Source organism: Lagenorhynchus albirostris, chromosome 18 (assembly GCF_949774975.1).
Source record: "Lagenorhynchus albirostris chromosome 18, mLagAlb1.1, whole genome shotgun sequence".
NCBI lineage: Eukaryota > Metazoa > Chordata > Mammalia > Artiodactyla > Delphinidae > Lagenorhynchus > Lagenorhynchus albirostris.
Window position 1 is genome coordinate 9625380 of NC_083112.1, and position 22415 is coordinate 9647794.

The window sequence follows — 22415 nt, forward strand, 5'->3', positions numbered from 1 at the left end:
AAGTCTTAGTAACAGGAGTCTTCAAAACAATGCAATCAATAAAATCTTGTCCGACAGGTGGAAAGAGCCCAGCATCTGTGGTTTATGCTGTTCTCGCATAGTTGGCTGAGAAGTTAAACCACCAGAAGTGCATTAGAAAATGTATCTCATATTCTCATTCCCTAATAAATGAACCAGAAATTATATTTTGCAACTTGGAAAGGCATGTTTTCTTCAAATAAAACTTGAACACTTAGATCTGCTCATAAAAATGTAGAGCATCTTAAAATATGAACAAATGCTGGAGTTTTAGGAATGACCTAACAGCTGCTGCACATACAGATGTGATGTAAACACTGCAGAAACGTCATTTTGGTACACAAGAGTTGATTTATTTTCCTCTTTCTAAACCAGGTCTTCCAGAAGTCAGAAAGAAAAGACTGCCATATTTAAAACCTAAATCAATACATGCCATGATAATGTTAGATAGTTCACATTTCTACTAATTTGAACTGATATTCCAGTTTCCAAAAGATCTACAAGGCCACCGTAGATATTAAATGAAGTTTGCCATGCCATTATGAACAAGCAGTAGTATGATTTTCTTATGAGACACAAAAAACAAATACTTTTTTTTTTTTTTTTTAGAAACAGAGGTGGAGACAGAGACAGGTAAGAACTGTAACAGAATAAAAGAATAAATCTGAAGTCCCAATATTTTTTCTTTCAGCCAGAAAACGAGTGGCACCAAGCAGAGCCACCGTGGTACATACACAGAATAAAATGTAAAGAGGGTCTCCCAGGAATGTGTAATGCTGTGTTAACAATGCCCACCAGTTTGTCCCCTACTCTGTCCCCAACCACACCAGTTGCCTTCCAGTCCCTGTTCTGACCCAAGTGCTTTCCTGATTCTGAGCCTTCACATATGCTGTCCCCACTGCCTTAAATGCTTTTTAAAAACCTTTCTGCTAAGAAATTTATACTATACTCTTGAACTTAGCTCCAATGCTGTTCCTCAAGGAAGCATTCTCCAACCCTCCAGATGCTGTCAGCCCCCTTGCTACACTCCTGTAGCGCCCTTCCTTCTACACAGCACTTTCCACAACTGTAATTAAACAATTAGATGTGCTGTTTGTTGTATAGATAAAGTCAATCTATCCTCAGATGCCAAGGTTTAGGCGACTCTTGTTTTTCAGCTGTATCCACAACGCCCAGCAAACGCCCTGCCCCCCACAAAAGAGCGCTCAGAATATTAATACTCATACTTTCACCTCAAAGCACTATCTCTGACCTCCTGCTTTCCCATTTTCCTACACGTTCAACTTGATACTCTGGCCTTCAATTAAGTTAGGGCCAAGGAACAATGGGTTTTGGCAAAAAATGTGGCCAGAGAGGTACCTCACGCTCATGAAAAGACTACCGGACCCCACAAAATGGCTCTGGTAAGAAATACCCCCTTCCCTTGCTCCTTGGAGCAGTCTGATTTCTATTCTAATGTTATTCCCTTTTGGTCTGGTTTCACAGCCTCTACTGAGAAAAAAGTAATGACGGATCTTCTTGCATTCCTCTTGGGAATTTCATAATGCTATTTCCACAGCTGACGACCACTTGGACTTCGGTGGGGAGGGAAATTTTTTTTTAAAAGTGCAATATTTCACAACAGCTGAAATAATTTTCTGCCAAAGCCTGTTCTAAATTCAAAGTACGTCTTCTCTGTATGTACAAGGCAGCCAAAGGTCTAGAGATATAATGTGACATATGAATTTAGCACTTTAATATGCAAAACCAGAACAGATATTTTTATATACTACTAATGATAATAACTGCTATTGACTCTAAAGTAAGCAAATCTAAATTTGTTTTCAAGTTAAGCGTGTTACTTGAGAATATTCGAAAACATTTGCTAAAGGGGTGTGAACAGTGCAGACTCTCATCAAAATCCATCTGTCTGAATCTATTAACTGGCATTTCCCCAGCTGGGGCATTCCTGCATAACAAAAGCTCCTTATGCTGAGGGTAAGGGCTGATACCTAACTTAGACACTGCATTTATTTTATCCAGAATTAAAAGTTCTAAATAAATTTGTCAATGTGGGTCTTTATGACCCAGCTATATCAAACACAAATCCAAAAGTTGATGTTGAGTAGAGAATTCGAGTTCAAGCTTCAAAGTCAAGGTATTCATCAGGACTGTTTTTTCTATTAAAAAAAAAATCCTCCACAACTTGTTCACAAAAACATCTTGAAAATGCTCATGCAAATTCTTCAGGGAGGGGCATGTAGTGTTTCATCACCTTCCTATCCCCTACTGACCTGACTGCTATTTTTCGCTCAGTGTTAATGAACAGATATTATATGTGATTTTTCAAATGTATATGTTTTCAAGGGATTAAGACATTTGGATTACCTAAATCAAAAATAAAAAAAACAGAAACAAACAAAAAAAACCCCCTCCATTTCCATCAACTAAAAAGGTTAAAGGTCATATGTGTCTTTTGAGTACATTGAAGGTAGCAATAAATACTTGCAGATTGATGATCATATATTGATCTTCTATACCTATGTCAAGTTTATCCCTAAAACCTTCCCTTCTGAAAAAAGGAGCCACTTTTCTAGGCTCTGCAGTAAATGCCATTCCTACTGGCCCTGGCTGGGCCTGTTTCACTGCCACTAATTTTTTCCTTCCTTGTATATCAAAAGTGTATATCATACATTTTTTCTCTCTCTTTTTAGTAAGTGAACTGAAAGGATTCTGAACCTAACATCAAAAAAGTTTGCCATTAGTTTGCTTGACTTGTCATTCTCTGAAAACATCATGGGTACAACTGTGCTTTCAGGGCAACCAGCAGTACTTCCTACTGATGCTGAATCGTGAAGGTTCAACTTAACTCTTATCTCTAGCCTTCATCCAACCCTAAAAAGGCTGACATATCAGACCTCAGTAGCTCCAGAAGAGTATAGGATGAAGGCCTTTCCCAGACACTCTGCTTGCTGTCATCAAGCAACAGCTCTGCCCACAGACACCTCTTGATTATGCTATACATAGAGAGGAAAGAAAATGAATCAAAAAAATTCAAAATTAATATAAAATCTTGATATGACCTCGAATCTCTTTCTTCACAAAGCCGTTTTATGTGAGATACTTTAAAGAATTTTAATTTTAATCCCCTTCTCTTACCCATCCTGGTATGAGCTGGGTTAAGCTACCCAAATGTTACTTGCCAGAAGGACAGGAAAAGAAGGGGGGGAAAGAGCCCCAAAATGCATACACTGCCTCCTGAATTGTCCGACACATAACTTATGAAACTTAGAAATTCATCATCAGTCCTATGAAGTCTAACATCGTCTCTGTTACTGACAGCACACAAGTAAAGCTGGAAGAATACATAATTCATTAACCTATGAGAAGTGCAAAGGAGATTTATCCTCACCTTCCCCTCCTCCAAAAACATAAGCAGTACATCTCAATGGAGTTAAATATAAGAGCTTCCTTTCAGAACAACTGTAAAAATCACAGGATGCATAAAATCATTTTAGTAGGTAAAAAGAATAAACAGGAAATCCCCTGCATCCCCACCTGGCATTAGTCTAGCTGCTCCTTATGCTGGAGGAGTCCTGAAGAGATCAAACCATAGCTTCTGTGGGAACTTTCTTCACTCAAGCACCACTTTCGTACACTAAAGTTTTACAGAGGCCATCAAGGTAAGAGATTAAATTTGAAATGAAATTTCATTTTGGTGTATTTCAATCAAGTAATGTAAACCACACGTAGTAAGTAGTAGGCTATGAACTGAGCTCTTGTTTTAAACTATTGTTTTTGGTTTTTCTTCCTGTATTCAGGCATTTAGGGAAAGGAAAGGAAACCATAGTTAGAACATCTGCTATGTGATAAAATGGTGTTTTCGAAGTGTGTCCCACAGACCTAGAGCTTCACAATTCTCTGCAAAGCATCTTAAAAATGCAGGTTCCTAGATCTTCATCTGCTTAACCTGACTTTCTTACCACTGGATCCCAGATAATGTATATTGAAAAAGCATGTCAGGTGATTCTTCTGTACTAAAACTTGAGAATTAATTAAATGACTCTGTCTAAATGCATTCACATAGGTTATCTTATTTAGTAATTTAAGAAAGTATATACAAAGCAGAAATAGACCCGCAGATATTGAAAGCAGACTTATGGTCACCAAAGGGAGGGGAGGGATAAATCAGGAGTTTGAGATTAACATATACACACTACTATATATAAAATAGCTAACCAACAAGGATCTACTATATGGCACAGGAAACGATACTCAGTATTTTGTAATAACCTATATGGGAAAAGAATCTGAAAAACAATACACACACACACACACACACACACACACACACACACACACATATAACTGAATCACTTTGCTATACACCTGAAACTAACACGATATTGCAAATCAAATATACTTCAGTAAAATTTTAAAAAAAATTTAAAGGAATTATTGCACCTCAGTTCTAGGAGCCCATTAACACTCAAGTGTTGATGTTTATAATTTAACTTGTATGTTTATTCTACATCTAAGCAGAAATAACGGTGCTTCTCTTCCACCATGAATGCTTTCTGGTTGAGCACAGGAGCCTTAAGGAAGACACCCCAAACTGTGAGACTCTGCTTAACTCCTAAGCCTTTATCAACTTTAGTTGTATCACATGAAAAATGAGTATAATATTAACTTTCTAGGCCTGTGTTAAGTATTAAATACAATAACTTGTGTGCCTGGTACTTTGTTAATACTCTAAAAGTTGTAGCTATTATAATTTCCCTTGAACAAAATGGTACATTTAAGAAATAATTGTATATTTATCCACAAATAGTGTTTCCATCTTAGAATACCACATAAGATATGTGACTATAAAGCAATGTTATCATTTAAAAATACCTATCATGGTCATGAATCTGCTGTCTCCATGAAAGGAATTCTCTTGCGAGATCACATTTATTTTAAAAAATGCTGGTTGGCCGGCTTAAAATATTTTCAAAATGCTCTTTTGAGTATACTTTAGAAGAATGTAGCTATTGTCTTTGAGTGCTTTGTATAACCAACATGTTATCTTTATAATCAACGTGTTAGTTTTATAGCTATAAATAAATAATTAAGAGTTTAAAAGAGGGGGAAATCTGTCCTTTCAAATACAAATTGTGAGTACCAATTTTTGGCACTTTGAGAATGGACTTGCTCTTTAAAAAATCGTTAAGTTTTTCATGGTCAAATCTGGTGAAGAGATGGTGATTGATTTTCTTTGGGGACCCAAAGTCGAAATCAGACCAAAAAAAGAATGAGACTCATTTTTTTTGTGTGGTTCATAAGTGGCAATTCCCAAGAAGAGCTTCAAGCATTGTTGGGATAAGGGGGTAGGCCACTAATGACAATATCATTTGGATGTAAATATTTCAGTATATTTTTCAAAATGTCTTATTTTAGTTTAATCGTGCTTAAAGCATCACATGTTGTTTATTTTTCACATTCTATCTCTCCACAGGCTTTCTTGAATTAATATATATAACTTTGTCTGTAGAAGTTGTTTTTCCTACTATAAAGATTTCTATCTATGGCTTTAAGATTAAGCAGAAGCCAAGTATAGTGGTGAGAGAGGATGTGATGTGATGTACAGTTCTCCCTAAACCAATATGTACAGAAGTTTGAGGGCTCTTGGATAGATCACCTAGTTCTAATCTTTGTTTCAGAATACTCCTTAGCTTTGTGAACCCAGGCCAAGAATCACATACATTTTAGAGTTTAAGTGTCTTCATTATAAAATGAGGATGTTAATAACACTGACCCTGAAGGTTATTAGGGTGAAATAAAATAGTGCATGTGAAATGCTGATTAGCACAATCTCTGGCACATGGTAAGGACTCAGTCAATGCAACTGTTACCCGTTTTGCTAGGAACTCCATAGTGGAGAGCAATGGTTTCAACCAGACCACTCTGGCTGAAATTTCTTAATCGTTTTGAAAGGTTGACCAAGAAAGGATAAGATGAACAGGGTTAAGGGATAGATGGGAGTTTTCTCTAACCGTCTCAACCATCTCCCTAAATTGAGCTCACAACTGCCTTAAGTCATAAGTACATTATTAATATTTCCCGCATTCCAAATAGGGAACTCGGGTCACAGTAAGATTTCTAAGAGTGCCAGTAAGTTATCAGTGGAGGTAGGAATCAAATTCAGCATTGTTTTCAGTTGGGTTCTCCAACAGTTCACTGCCTTTCATATGCAGATGATTTGTTATGCAATAATTTAATTCAATGCTTTTCATAAAGAATGACACAGAAGGCCTGCTTCATGTGTGTTACTTTATTGTTGCCCTGGTGACATCTGAGGAGCCCTCGGGCGACCACGGATATCTGAGGATTCCAGATAGCAACTCCATGTGAACAAAAAGGGTGAGTGTTCCAACGATGCAGCTGTTCAATGGAGATTCTCAAGTTGTGCATCATGAATTAGTACTTTTCTTCTGGCTTGTTTTCCTCCTTGCCTCTAGTCAGCATGTTAGATAAATAAATCCAGTTTTCCATGACAGGCTGACCTTATGCATAATCAAAGAACTCAACTGTTTTTCATGAAATTTTATAAAACCTTTTAAACCATTGACCTAAAACCATTCTATATATATATATATATATATATATATATATATATATACACACACACACACACAAGTCAGAGAATTATAAGGTTTTTTTTAATAAGAATCACTAATATTTGGAAGTTCCTTGAAAGAAAAGATTTTATCTTATTCATTTTTGTGTCCCCAGTACCTGGTACTGTGGTTTTGCATAACGTAGGTCATCAATAAATGCTTACGAATGAGTAAACACAGCCTTTGAGATCCGTTTCAGATCTATTTTCAAGAGGGTTCTTTTTAAAGTAACTATGGCCCAAAAGCCCCGTGAAAAATAGATCAAGAACTCACATTAGTTCCATTGTGGAAATTATAGACTATCAAGTCTCTGTAATATACCACATGTACTTCGGACCTCATTTTAACTTTAAACTTGCAAATCCAGACAACTGCACCAAGACTTGGAGTGAAGAAGCCCCAAGAAGTGAGGCTGGCAACTGGGAATTCACAGGAGCTCCTATAGGCTCTGCTCATTTAACAGAAGTCATCTTTAAAAGCCACAGAAGACCTCAGGTTCTTTGCAAAACCCATGCAAGAAAAGAGGCTCTAATCATTTTTCTTTAAAGTTGTAGAGCAAGATAACTTAGAAAAGATGGATATAAAAATAAATAAGAGCTTGGGATGCTTATACCAAACGCTGATGGAGAAAGTAAAATGGATTCACATAATCATAAAGTCCTAGAATTAGAAAATAATTTACAGGCTATCTGATATAGCCCTGGAAGTCATGCATGAGATCCACAAGCTTGTCATCTGGCCTCTGCCCACCCTCCAGTCTTTCCTCCACCGGCTCTCGCTCCTGACGCAAGGTCCCAGCAACACTGAATAATTACTCATGCTACCTCATGCCTGTTTCTTTGCATGTGCTTGTTCCTCCCCTTCCTTAGAGTGTAATTTCTCTCCTTTAAGGCCCAGCTCAGGGGTCATCTCCTCTGTGAAGCAAGACCAGGTTCATCATTCCATCCTCTGATTGATACCAGTGTACTTGTCCGTAAGTCTTTGGGGGTAAGACTTAGCATATTTTTCATGTTTTTATTCTCAGTGCACAGCATAGCAGAGTATCTGGAATATGACATTTATTAAATAAATGTTTTGAATGAATAAATGAATGAATCTAGCTAATTCCTCTCCATTTGCATAAAAAAACCTGAAAGCCAGAGGTTATTCTTTCCTTCCTTTTAATTAAGCAGTGGGCCCTTATGTAACTAGCAACTAAGTATTTGTTTTATAACTGAGATGTGAACTAAATCTGTTACTTCAAGGAGGCCTCTAAAAAGTCTTTCTGGGGAATTCCCTGGCTGTCCAGTGGTTACGACTCGGCGTTTTCACTGCCATGGGCCTGGGTTCCATCCCTGGTCGGGGAACTAAGATCCCGCAAGCAGGGCTGCGCAGCCAAAAAAAAGTCTTTCTGTTTCCACTGTTGGCCTTCATTGTCTTTTCCTTCCAACGTTTACATCATAAACCAGTTAACTGTTCACAGCAAATCATACCCAAGATCATATCAGGACTCCTTCTCAGGCCAGAAGGCTGCAGAGGCCCAGGCTATCTGTCGACCCCTTGCTGCCACTCTTCTACTCACTCACTGTGCTCCAAGTCCCACACCCTCCTGGCCTTTCCCCAAACACATGCACATGCTCCTGCTTCAGGTCTGATCCACATTGTATTCCTTCTGCCTGAACACTCTTCCCCCCACATCTCTGACTGTCTCTGCTCCAGTGCCACCTCCCCAGGGAGACCTTCTCTGACCACGGGATCCAAACCAGCACTCCCTTTCATTCTCCAGCTCCTTCACATTTTCTTTTTCTTCCTACTGTGCTATTTATAACACTTACATCTTAGGCATTTGTTTATTATTATCTGTCTTCCCCACTTAAATGGAAGCCCAGTGAGGGTGCTGATTTTGTCTGTTTTGTTCACCACTGAATCCCCAATAGCTGGGACAGTATTTGCCATAGTAGATACTTAATAAATATTTGTTGAATAAGTTGAGTGAATGAAAACTTGGAGTCTCTGTAGAAAAAAAGAAAAAGCCATATGATTTGGGGGATTTTTCCCGAAAACCCATTTCCTCTAGTGCTGTGATTTTTATTAATGGCCAAAAGGGAACATTTCCATCTTAAATAAATGAAAGCTTAATATTTAAATTTCAACTATGATTTCTTCATTTTCCCCAACCTAACATGTGATAACAACAGCAGTGTTCAGTTCCTTTAGCTATAAAATGAAAATCCCCAGTTGCACCTTGGAAGGAGGCTGGAGGACAGGGCAAGTTTACGTTGCTCAAACCTGCAAAGCTGATAGGTGTGCCAAACACATAGGGGTGGTATCACGGTAGGGCAGGCAGAGTTTGAGGCCATCAGAGGTGAACTCAGCACTTAGGAGGGGGCAATCAGATTCCTTTAATGTCCTTCAGTTATTGAGGCAGTGAGTCAGGCTGCCAACAAACATTTATAAAACATATCTTATGGGAAAGGCTTTGCTCTTGAAGTTAAGTAAGGCACCATCATTCCCCTCAAGAAGTTTGTATTCTAGACTAATTTCAGAAATGGGCATTTTGCTTATAAAAGGGTGGTCACTGGGCTCCCCTGGTGGCGCAGTGGTTAAGAATCCGCCTGCCAATGCAGGGAACACGGGTTCGAGCCCTGGTCCAGGAAGATCCCATATGCCGCAGAGCAACTAAGCCCATGCACCACAACTACAGAGCCTGCACTCTAGAGCCCATGAGCCACAACTACTGAGCCCGCATGCCACAACTACTGAAGCCCGCGCACCTAGAGCCTGTGCTCCGCAACAAGAGAAGCCACCGCAGTGAGAAGCCTGCACATCGCAATGAAGAAGAGTAGCCCCCACTCACCGCAACTAGAGAAGGCCCGCGCATAGCAACAAAGACCCAACACAGCCAAAAATAAATAAATTTAATTAAAAAAAAAAAGGGTGGTCACATATGAATTCACCTGCAATCCCAAAAGTCACTTGGTGTGACTTGGAGTTGGAGTCTAATCTCAAGTTTATGGCTAATGAGATGCCCTGGAACAGGTTAACTGAATCTCTCTGAGGTTCAATCAGCTTTGTGAAATGGATGACTTGGACAAGACAATCTACAAGGCTTCCATATTCTCTAACATTTCATGGGTTTTGTTTTAGTTTTTGTTTTTGTGGTACGCGGGCCTCTCATTGTTGTGGCCTCTCCCGTTGCGGAGCACAGGCTCCGGACGCGCAGGCTCAGCGGCCATGGCTCACGGGCCCAGCCGCTCCGCGGCATGTGGGATCTTCCCGGACCGGGGCACGAACCCGCGTCCCCTGCATCGGCAGGCGGACTCTCAACCACTGCGCCACCAGGGAAGCCCCACACCATTTTTCTTATCCTCATTTGTCTTATAATGTAGTAGAGATCATAGCCCCCACCCTGACTACCTTAAAGGACTTTTGTGAGAACCTATTGATTTTAAACCACTGTCACAAACCTTAGCGGAAAAACACTTAACTGTAAAGTGTTACACAAATATTCAGGATCATCATTAACCATCATCATTATTCTCACGGGGACCCTGGGATGCCAGAATGCCACAGTCAACTCCCATCTATTATACCCTGTTTTAACCTTAAGGCAACATTGGGGCAGGGCTGTGGAAATGGTTCCATGTTGTCACTACCCAGGAACAGTTACCCCTCCCTAAGTGCTAGACTATGATTAGGGTTTGGGTCCTGGAGTCATCCAGGATCTCACAAATCTCGCAGTGACCTGTAGATCATTCAAAATGTGCCACTCTCATAAATCTACATAACAACAAGGAGTAGTTACTTAATTTCTCCAAGCCTTGGATTTCTTCATGTGTAAAGTGGGGACAGTATCAGTACCCAGGGCCACACTGTACGATTGTGTAGGCTGTGCCAGGGGGACCATGGAGGTTGAAATCCAGCCCAGGGTAGCACTCACCTAGCCACACGCCCATGGGACAGTGTTTTCTCAGAGGAGGCACCGTTTTCTAACAGTCTTCTTCTTCTTTTTTTTTTTTTAACATCTTTGTTGGAGTATAATTGCTTTACAATGTAGTTCATGGCCCCGAGTGGAAGCCTCTTTCTTAACCACAGCAAGCCGCTGTGTGTGCTAACAGGGACCCTGAGAGTACTTGCCCTGAAGCCTGGGCATCAAATGAAACAACACATGAAGCCTTAGCACAATGCCTGGCATAAAATAGGGTCTGATTCAGGGTAGCTGAATCTGCCTACTCTTTTACTATTCAGAACTACACAAACACATTCTTGTTTGAAGTAGCTTAAGAGAAAATGAAAATGCACACACTCTTCTTTTTATTCAATTGCCCAAATACTTTGCATTATATAATGAACCTAACTTTCAAACAAAGGAAGATGTCTTCTTTTTTTTTTTTACATCATTAAATGGGGAGTTCTATGTCTAGCTTCTGATAGCAAAGGAGGATTTAACCTATGAAACATTATGAGACTAGACTTGGTCAGCTTTAGTGTTCCTCACAGAGACAGATGGACATCATGACAAAATAAAATTCGCCAATATGTGCTGGAAATCCCTGGTGATAAATTACAGGCTTTATTACTGCCTCTCCTAATTTCCTTTTCTTAGTAAGTAGTCCTAGGTGAAATCTACACAGGAAATAGCCTTAATGATTTTAATAGCAGTGGTTTAATGAATAATCTATTACGGATATTGTAAATAAATTTTAAATTAAGAAACAGATTAACTAAGAAGTTTTCAAAAACAAGCTTTGGATCCGAAAATCTAGCATACCAAGAGTGTGTAATTTGTCCCAATCTCCTATTATACCTCAGCAATGCAATACCTTTAAAAAACTAATTAAAATACTTGCTTCGGTATATGTGATAACTAAAATATAATCATTATAACTCTGTAAACACCAGGGATGATGTTATTGCCTTATTTCATAATGATGCTGTCACAATCAATAAACAATAAAACAAACACACTTTCCTTCTTGGGAGATCACCTTCCCCAAGAGCAAGTGGCACAGAGCACATGGATTATAGATTGTAGATGCTGAAGGGAAAGCTTGCAGGTTCCTTCCAGATCTAATATCCTGTGATTTTACAAGTCACTTTTATCTTACTTAAATAACACCAAATCGCCAATGACAGTGAACTCACCAATAATGCAGGATTAGCTACCTCATTTGCCAGGCCCAGTATAAAATGAAAATGTGGGCCCTCCATTCAACAATTATTAATAATTTCAAGATTGTAACAGTAGAGCATTTAAACTAAGTACGGGGCCTCTCTGAGCGTGGGGGCTTGCCTGCGTGTGCTGCAGGGACTGTTGAGATTCTACTGGTATCTGCAGGCCCTGGACTCCTAGCTTTCCCCCCTCCTTGCTCCTTCTCCAATTCTGGCAGATGTAGTTCCAACATCAGAAAGTACCAGTTAAGTTGCTGCTGTTGATGGGGGCTAGGTAAGCAAAGCAATATGGGGAATGACACTGGCGGGCATCCTGGGGTGTCCTTCTGGGCTTCTGCCCTTTCCTTGTCTATCAAAACATCTGATGAGATCCAGACAGAAAAGGAACTAAAATACTTAGAACATTAAGTTTCCTTTAGACACACAGTCTAGTTTTATAGACTCATTGATTTTTAAAGTTAAACAGGGCCTTAGAGATAATCTAGTCAACTTCTCTCATTTTAATTTGGTGTCCATCAAATTCCATTTAGGCCAAGGACATGGGAATTATTTCTCGGTTGCATAGCTCTAAAGCTGATAGTAATTTTGATGAACAAACCGTAATTGATGATCTTTCAGAAAAATGTTAGTATAATAGTATGATGAATGATTCAGGCTATAACACTAATGGATTTGCACAAGATGCTGCCAACCACGTTAGCAACATATGTACTATTTGATTTTGTTTTTAAATTCGATTCAAAGCAAAGAGAGTGAGGCTAATGTCTTAGCTCTTGGAAATCCCTGAACATGGGATCTAGAATGGGTCCATAAGATATGGGAACAAGGCAGATAAATCCAGGTATGAAACGAGCGGCTGGTTTAAGGCTAGAGCAAAAAGCATCTCCTTTATCAGAAAATGTCTGTTCTCCACAGAGAATACATCTATGTATCTATATATCTATATCTACATCTATATACATATGTATTTTTAAAAAACGAACTCTTATACATTGTTAATTAGGGTTCAGACACTATGCTCAATGCTTTGAAAATATTAACTCATTTAATTCTCATGACAACCCTATGAGATAAGTCCTATGCTTATCCTCCTTTTTAAGATGGGGAAATTTAGGAACATCATGATTATTTATCTTGCCCAAGGACCCACCGTGTAAGAGGTGGAGGTAGGATGCAAACCCATCCTACCTCCACCTCTTGCTCCAGTAGCTGCCCTTAACCACTAGGGCATGATGCATGCCAGTAATCTTCCACCATGCCCAAACACCACTCACCCTGCCCTCCACTGCATTGTATGCAACAAAAGTAAAACAGCATGCATTTAAGACACTTGGAGATGTATGCTCCCAGCACTGTAGCCATAGCTGTGCCAAATAATTATATCAACGTTATGGCTGAACTGATGCTAATTTCACAGATGTGAGTTACCATTACACAGTTGTGATTTTATGCAAATGATGATGCCTCAAACAGCTTCAGTCATTTATCCACCACCACCACCACAGTGCTTCTCTACAGGGTTAAGAGCAATTTTCCACTTGTCATTGTTGCTTTGATTTAGATTTAAGAACTAGAAATCAAATGCTTACCCTAAAGCCTCTCTTCTTTCTTTCCAAAAAGAATAAAACAGCCTATGAGACAATGGTTGAAATATGTAAAAGCTTTTTTTTTTTTTTTTCTCTTACTTTCTTTTTTTTGCGGTACGCAGGCCTCTCACTGTTGTGGCCTCTCCCGTTGAGGAGCACAGGCTCCGGACACGCAGGCTCAGCGGCCATGACTCACGGGCCCAGCCGCTCTGCGACATGTGGGATCTTCCAAGACCGGGGCACGAACCTGTGTCCCCTGCATCGGCAGGTGGACTCTCAACCACTGCGCCACCAGGGAAGCCCTCTCTTACTTTCATTCTAACAATTGCTCCTCTTTTACGTCTATTGTTTATGAAGTCTTTTCTTGGGACTAAAATAAAGATGTAATTTATTTCCAAGACCATGGGGACAATTCCTCTTGGCTAGGAAAGGTGTGATCCATCATTGTTTTTCAAGAGTTCTGCAATGAATGCAACTCATTGTCAGCCAAAGAAAGGAAGCCATCTTTGCAATGTCATTGTGACAACCCAGACATTCTCATGCAGCAGTAGATTAGTTTAACTTATTCTGTCACACCTTCCAGATATTCATATATTTGTACTTTTAGGACATTATTCTAATGGTAAACATTAAATTTCAATGGAAAACACATTCAAAGATCCTTCAAGAAACCTGGACATCTTTCTACTTTATCCAGATGGAGAGAGGATAAGAAGCATATACGACTTTCCAATTAAAGTAATTGATAGTAAATGTATCAATTTTCATGAGGCTGAACAACAATTATCTCTAGGGTTCACTTAATTTCATGCATAGGAAGGAGAAAGAAGTATTCAACAAACACAGTATGTCATGACGAAATACAGATTAAAATATGCCCTACTACACAAAATAACAGAACCATAAGGTTCTGAAATTTTTATTTTAGATAAAAATGTTACTAAGGAAATATTCTGCCTGAGAACATAAGATAGCTTGACACAGCAGATTTGCAAATACAATATTGTGTAGTCGTGGTGCATTCTATACTGTCCTTTAGCACTTTCTGGAAGCCTGCTCTATTTCTGGTTAAACAGATGAGTTAAGGGTTTTGAGCAGCATAATAAAATTTGTGTGCTTTGCCAGGATAAAGCCACAGTCCTGAATTAACATCCTGCACTGCAGTCCCAACATGCTTTGACAAGGATGCTATTTCATGGCTCAATAAATACTTATTGACTAACTACAAACATGACAAAAATGTTTGCCCTTCAACTCGACTGCCTTAGGACTAAACACTCGAGGATTCTGAAAAAAAGCCCAGGAACATTGCAACAGTTCTCAAACTACGTTTGTTTTCATTTGGCAATATCCCTAAACTTGCAAAAGGGTAGAATAGAAATATCTGGTGGATAAACCCTCAGAAAACTACAAGGTCTCTAAGCACATTTTTCTTTATAAGTTGTTTTGTTCAATGTAAGATTGAAAAAGCACACACACACACACACACACACACACACACACACAAAGAATATATATTAATTTCATAGACATGCTCCACGTCTAAATGATCAGGTTGGTGACTGATCCAAAGTTGTATTAAGTGGTCTTAAGGGATTTCAGCCAACTGGCAGGGCTCCTGTCTCCTATTCAGAGCACCCACGCACAAATAATGAACATGGTCCTCTCTTTGCTCCACCTTTAGGAGAAAATGTGTTACTTCCAAGGTTTGGGCAGCATATTGCAGATGGGTTAGGCCATGTTTAAGTTATCTTCCTTACAAACACAAAAACTTAAGATGTGGTTACCTATTTTTCTCTGAGAAATTTCCCTTCCATCAACTTTATTATGGACAGACCATAATTGGTAAAGGTCAACAAATGGATGCAATATTGGAAAATTCAATATAGTACAGAAACTTTCTTACAAGCTAAACTTTGATTAGCCTATTCCCAGATATCACAACACTGGAGAAGTCACCTTTCCAAGATAAAGTTCTTACCCTATTACATGTGTGGTTAACAAGTCACAGTAACCATAGATATATTCCTGCTAAGATTCTTTTCATCTAATTAACTATATTTTAATTTTTATGGGGCAACCCTAAGAAGTCTTTCCTTTAAATGTTATTTTTACTTTGCAATATCATTTTTAAATTTAAAATATATACTTTATTAGTGTGATATATTGTTATGATTATTTTTTATTCATCAAAACTTCTGGGACCAAGGAGATCTGTCACAAAAGATTATTTGATATAAAACTACTATTACTCAGCTATAAGAATGCTGAGTTTAGGAACAGTGCTGCTATTTTTCTTATTCCCCAGAAATTTAGCACATGTATATGTATATACAGTTCATGTCCCAATATTGTGTTCTAAATAAAGGATGCCCTAGGACTTGGTCCTTGGCCCCTCCTCTTATATTCTATTCTAAGTAACCCCACCCAGTCCTAAGGCTTTACTCTATAGTAGTCATATGCCAATAACTCTCAGATTTCTATCTTTGGCTTTGACTTTTCTCCCCAAACTTTACTCGTACAACCAGCTCTTTGACTTTTACTTTGGATGTCTAATAGGCATCTTTGGCTTAATTTGGCCAAAGGAGAACTCGCTCTTAATCTGGCTTATGCAAAAAAAGGTCTTTTGCACTGCAAGATGCAAATATTCCACCTGTCCCCAACTCAGCCCATGGCTCTACAAACCTAGGAGCCCTTGATCCCTCTCCCTCACCTCCAACAAAAAATGTCAGCATTGTTGTCTCTACTTCCAAGACATATTCCAAATCTGTCCCATTCTCTCCATTTTCATCATCATCAGTCTAGTCCGTGTCACTGTTTCTCTCTTACCTGGACCACTCCAGTAGTAACTTATTCAGGTCCTGTCCTTCCTCTGTTTAAAATCCTTTGCTACTTATCACATGTAGAACCAAATCCAAACTTCTTGCCCTGGCAACAAGGCGCAACCTAATCTTATAACCTGACTCTACCCATACCTCTGACATGATCTCTTACCATCTACTTGTACCACCTTTTTTCATTATGTTCCAGGCACACCGTTTTTTTTGTTGTTGTTGTTTTTTGTTTGTTTGTTTCCCTTTTCTTTTCTGTCCCTGTAAAATATCAAGCTCATTCCAACCTCACTCAGGCAAAACTTTTCTTAGGGACTTAGACTATGATCTCGTACTAGACACAGACTGCTGCAAGTTATCATATGGTAGTTAACCGTAAGTCAGTGATTCTGAACCCGGACTGTACACTGGAACCAGTATAAAAAAAAATACTGAAAAAAAATACTGATCCCCAGGCCCCATGTGAACCAAATCAGAGTCTCTGGGGGGCAGTAAGGACATTCATATTTCCAAAAGGCTCCAGGTGACCCTGTGGGTAGCTAAGGCTGAGAGGAACCGTGGCACATATGATGTGTTGTCTTTCTCTGATTTTCATTGTATATTTACCTGACAGATTTTCTTTGTTGTTATTGTTAATATAAATCACATCTCAATGTATTCCCTTTTCAAGAGATGTTTAAAAAGAAAAATCTGACAGAGTAGGATGGCCTGTTCTTTACAGTAAAGTGATAATAAACAGGAAGGACATTGATATAAAACAAATGAAAAGGATCAGCTAGTATCATCCTGTGCTTTTTGCTATCATGGAACACATTTAGATTTTAATAAGGAGCTTTTTTATGGCCCATGTTCTACTCTTGATCCCGCTCTGCATTTAAGTCCCAATCTCATGTTTACATCACATCACAGGATGCTACTGTTGACTTTGAGGATGAATAAACCTGTTTTAACATGACGAGAACTCACTGAAATTTGGTAGAATTAGCATTTCTAACAAAACTCAAACTTTTCAGTGATTTAGGTTAGTTTATTTTTGGCAGCAATATAACTTCCTGCGTCTAAGAGAAATGATTTAAAATAAGACTATGAAAGAGATCAAAATACTTGGCCATCAATTAGTTCAAAAGCTACCTAAATATTGTTATGTGAGTATAAAGGAATCATACATATGGATTACATTTCCATTAAAACAGAGTACGGTTTTAAAATGAAGGAGCAGAAAGCTTTAGAAAACTCATTTGGATTTTTTCAGACCTTAACTTTTTTTTAAAAATAAATTTATTTATTTTTGGCTGCATTGGGTTTTTGTTGCTGCACACAGGCTTCCTCTAGTTGTGGCAAGTGGGGTCTACTCTTCGTTGTGGTGCGCGGGCTTCTCATTGCAGTGGCTTCTCTTGTTGCGGAGTACGCGCTCTAGGTGCATGGGCTTCAGTAGTTGTGGCACGTGGGCTCAGTAGTTGTGGCTCACGGGCTCTAGAGCACAGGCTTAGTAGTTGTGGCACACAGGCTTAGTTGCTCCACAGCATGTGGGTTCTTCTTGGACCAGCGCTTTAACCCGTGTCCCCTGCATTGTGGGGTGGATTCTTAACCACTGAGCCACCAGGGACGCCCCAGACCTAAACTTTTGAGAAGCAGTTCAAGCTGCTTACAAAGACCAAAAGCTAAAGGGTATGCTTCTGCCTAGAGAATTTAATGATGCTATAAAAGTTAAGAATTGTCACCAGTGGTAGCTGATTAGGGAACTGAAGAGGCCAAAAGAACCTGTCATTCACCCACCTTGAAGAAACCTGCATTTACGCTTTATGACAACATCTCTTTCTTGCAGCCCTTGGCTTCTTGCAGCGATGGTAATGGGCAGGGCACACCGCATGAGAGCCCCAACAAGGTAGATGTATGGCTGTTTGTTTGTTTGAACTCTCTATAAGCCCATACACTACCCAGCCCAATAGGATAACTGGGAGACAAGCTATTTTTGGTGCATAGGGTTATTCTTGTCACTGCAGGAGGATAGAGCAATTTTTCCGATTAATTTTGTTGTTCTTTTTAAAACTAATTGCAAATGACAGAGAGACTTAGAGAAAGGATTTGAGGTCCATGTGTCTCCATAAGAGCCATGGAGAAGGCAGCGTGGTATAACACAAAATGGGCACAGATGACCTTCGACTTCTGACAACCTGAATTAGAATACTTCTTTGAACACTAACTAACTTTGTCATCTTGGGAATAAACAATAATTACCACCATTATTTCAATGATCAATATTGAGATGACAGGTGGGAAAAACTTTTGCTGACTCTTATGAGGATTAGAGTCTTAGGTAATTAAGAAGTAAGTACATGTTGGCAAAAACGCCACAATCCGATGAAAGTCTGGCAGCTACTACAGAATTGGAAAGCCCAAGAAGAGCTCCCAGTATCATTCTTTCTTTAACCAATAACTCCCTTTTATAATTTTGTAATGAAATGAACATATCTGAACATCATTCACACCTCATCCTTCTATCGGTTTCATTATTTGTGTCGTTGGGATGTGTGTGAAGAAATAGCTTTCCAGTTATGTATAATCCCCTCCTTCCCAAATACAGTCCCACAGCACAGAAATCCACAAGCTTCACTATGTTTAAAACAGTTCTACTTCTTCTTGTCTTTTTGTCCCATTGACAAGACGGGTTTTCATGAAAAGAAGTCACAGTGAGTTAGAATAAGGATTTCCTGCCTCAGGATGTTAAAAAGCAAAAGGACGCATCAAATACCTTCAGAATGCTCTAGACAACAAACACAAGTTTGTTATAAAGCACTTTGAATACTGTTGTACTGACTAAGTGTAATAAGAAGAAAATTTTAGGGAAACTAAAGAAGTCCCAGCACAAAAAAAGGCAATAGCCTCACATCATCTCTTGCTGGGCGGGCAAGGTCTCTCCGGGGTACATTCATACAGTTGGTTTTGATGATATTGTGAACTAAACCATATAAATAAAACTTTTACATATGAAGAACACTTTTACCTAGAATTGATGCCAACATTAATAACTTAAGTATTTCAGTGTCTCATGGCCAAAGTTCCATATTTTAGCTACCTTTGCAAGAAAACCCAAGAAAATCAATTTGCATCTAAAAGCTCCTTCATGGAGTTGGCTTGGGTTTGTGGCAAGCATCCCAGCTTGCTTAGAGAAGCAGAGGTTGAAGTCTGCTTCTCAGAGGATTGTTTGGTCCCAGTTGAATAACCTGCTGGCATCCACTGTTAGCAGAGTGGTAAGCAGATTATGGGTAAAAGCAGATATTAATATTCTGATTAAACATTTTAAAACCTCATACCACTATTTTAAAAAATAATTACACTACTCTGGGAGAACTCGTATACTTACTATTCTGAAGCCACTTTTAGCCTGAATTTCTATATATGCATGATCTTAAAAATCTCTACCTATCACTTATTTCTCAGAATCAAAACTTTTTCTCTCCACTGCCCTAACTAAACTGCAAAGTCTAAAATTCATGTGAATAAATGACTTCCCTGGAAAATCCTAACGGTTTTAAGTCTTTACATTACACTCTCGTCCTTCCCAGATGTCCTTTTGAAAAAGACAGGGCTGCAGTCATCTTTGGCCTCAGCTTCTATAAAAACCCAGCACAGCTTTGGCAGCCCTCTTGGAAAGACTTCTTGTTTCCTGAGGATCCATTGATTTAACAAACTTAACAAACTTAATAACAGAAGCTATGAAAGAGACATTTGCAGTAAGCAATCTGAAGTTATGAAGCAACACAAGTTTACTAGACCACAAAAACTTCTCTAACACCATCCATCACGTAGATTATACAATTTAGCACGATAACAAGGAAAGTTATTAGTTGTTATTAATTAGGTCTGCAATGCACATACAGGTCTTTACAAATCAACAGTCAAAACTACTGGGTTACCACAACTTATTTCTGGATCCAGACTGCAAAGCCTGTTTATTTCTTGGGTGCTTACTAAATGGGGTCACTGTATTGGAGAGAAAATACGGGATAAACAGTTTATGCTGACAATATTGAGTGTTGGAATCATCTATAATCCCTACTTCTAATTTGACCAGTTAGGTTGATAAAGACCTAGCTCAAGGGGACACAGACTCTGGGCATCTACTCCAGAATGCTATCAGACTAATGAAGAGATGTGGCTGCATGGGTGTAAGGACAGAACATCTTGCAAAGGACTTCTACATTTCTTCAATAAGAAAAAGAGGGAGGAGCCCAGAGAAGGTTCAATCTTCCATCTCACCCTTGGCATCCCTGCCCTCTGTCCAGGCTTCATACCTTCTTCTTCTCTAGACCTCTCTTCCACCCCTGTGGTCACTGGCCAACTCAGGAGATACTGCTGGAGAGACAGGAGGCAAGAAGATCCAGAGACTAGACTCACCGTCAGCTCAGGGACCCTTCCATCCACACGTCCCCCATTTCCAGAAACATCTTCCAGCAGCTAACACTTGGGGAAAGCATTCCTAAATCCTACACTGCCTGGGAAATGTGCTGTGGAGGAAGGCCACCTTCCCTTACTGTGGCAGGTATGATGTGGTGACTAACCAGACCTAATGCTCCCAGCATGGGCTCTGCGAAGGCTCAGACCACTTCCTGCATCCGCGGCCCTACTAGGAGGTAGGTCCAAGGAGCATGCACAGAAGAAAGACCACAGCCAGGAGGCTGGGGGAGGTGCTAAGGAGGGGACTGGCCTTCTAACCTAAGCAAGGGTTCTTAAGAACCTCTTGGCTCAGAATAATCACCTGTTTTCTTCCTCCGAATCATGAGCAATGGATTCCAAAAGGGAGGCCACTCTTTTGCAGCCCCAAAATGAGGAGAGCGGATCCACAGCTAGACAGGGGTTGTGGGCAGCTATCTACCAGCACCAACCACTGTCCAACCGTCTTTGCCCAAATCCTCCCCTCTACCCCATAAACATCTGTCTCCCAGAGCTCTGGATACGCTCCCTAGCCTTGTCTTGACTCCCCCGCCCACACAGGCAGTGGACGTGTCCCTCGTGGAAAAGACGAAGTTGGGAGAGGGACCGATCTCCTGGAGCCCACTTGGGCTGGGCACTCATTCACTCACTGGGCTGGGGTGGGTGGATGGTGGCGGAGTCGGGGCCAGCCCAGGCAAAGCGGCCACTCGAACGAAGACTCCCCAGGTAACCCCCGCGCCTGCTCCCGGTCCCACGCGCCGCGCCCCGCCGAGCTGTCCGCGCGCGCGGGGCGGAGCCCACACGCACCAGGTCCCCGCGCGCGGAAAGCGGGGAGCGCTGGCGCTCCGGCCCGGCCCAGCAAGGGGGTGAGAGCAGCCTCCCCCGCCCATCCCCGGGCTCTGAAAACCTGTGCCGGGAGCCCACAGCGGCGGCGGGGAGGTGGGCCGGGCGGGGCGACGCGGCCCGCGCCTCCTCCCGCTCCCGCGGTCCCGAGTCTCGGGGGCACCGACCTGCCAGCCGTCTCTCCCGGACGTTTTTCCATAGCCGATCCCAGGCTCTGGCGGTAGAGTCCCGCAACTGCTCACTGATTGACCGCCTGAGCTGCGTTTGGAAAGGTTTCAGCTTGCCGGTCATTTTAGATCCGTCCTCATAACGACCAGCGGGCTTGCCACAGCCAGTCCAGCGTGGCCCGCAACCCAGACCCCCGGCGACTCGAGACGCCAGACGCGGGATTCCCGCTGGGGTCCCGGGACCAGCCAGGGGCGCGACAGGGGTCCTCCGCCGTCCAGCGCGGGGGCCGGGACGCGTTGCCACTGCGCGCGCCGCGCAAGGGTAACTTCGGCGCTCCGTCGACTCCTCTACCCCTTTCCCCCTTTCCTCCCCTCCCTCCCCTCGGCTCAGCGCTCCTCCGCTCCCCTCCTCTCTCGTCCTTCCCTCCCCTCTCCCTCCCGGACGGTCCAGCGCCCCACTCCTTCCCCCAGGGAGCTTTCCTCTCCCTCCCTCCCTAGCCTAAATCTGACAGCTCGGTCCCGACGGGCTCCGACTACGGAGTTTCCATCCCTCTTTTCATTTTCACTCAGAGGCCAGGGGCTGTACCATATTCCTCCCATTTCTTGATACTTTACATTTTTTCACTCAGAAAGCGCCACCATCACAACCATTACAAAAATTTTAAACTGTGCCATAGCTAGTGCCAAAATAACTCATCGTAGTTTTCCTGAATTCAAATCACTTGAATTCGACTCCTCAGTTTGGCT

At 40.9% G+C, this 22415-nt stretch overlaps 1 protein-coding gene across 1 annotated transcript in view; it reads right to left on the reverse strand.

Annotated features, from left to right (window-relative positions):
* Positions 1-21852, reverse strand: part of STARD13 (StAR related lipid transfer domain containing 13) — a 222332-nt gene extending 200480 nt beyond the window's left edge. The window contains exon 1 of the mRNA XM_060129563.1: positions 21669-21852. Within this exon, the coding sequence (XP_059985546.1) occupies positions 21669-21792 (124 nt within the window). The 5' untranslated portion in view covers positions 21793-21852. The remainder of the gene's footprint in view (positions 1-21668) is intronic.
* Between the last annotated feature and the right edge of the window lie 563 nt (positions 21853-22415).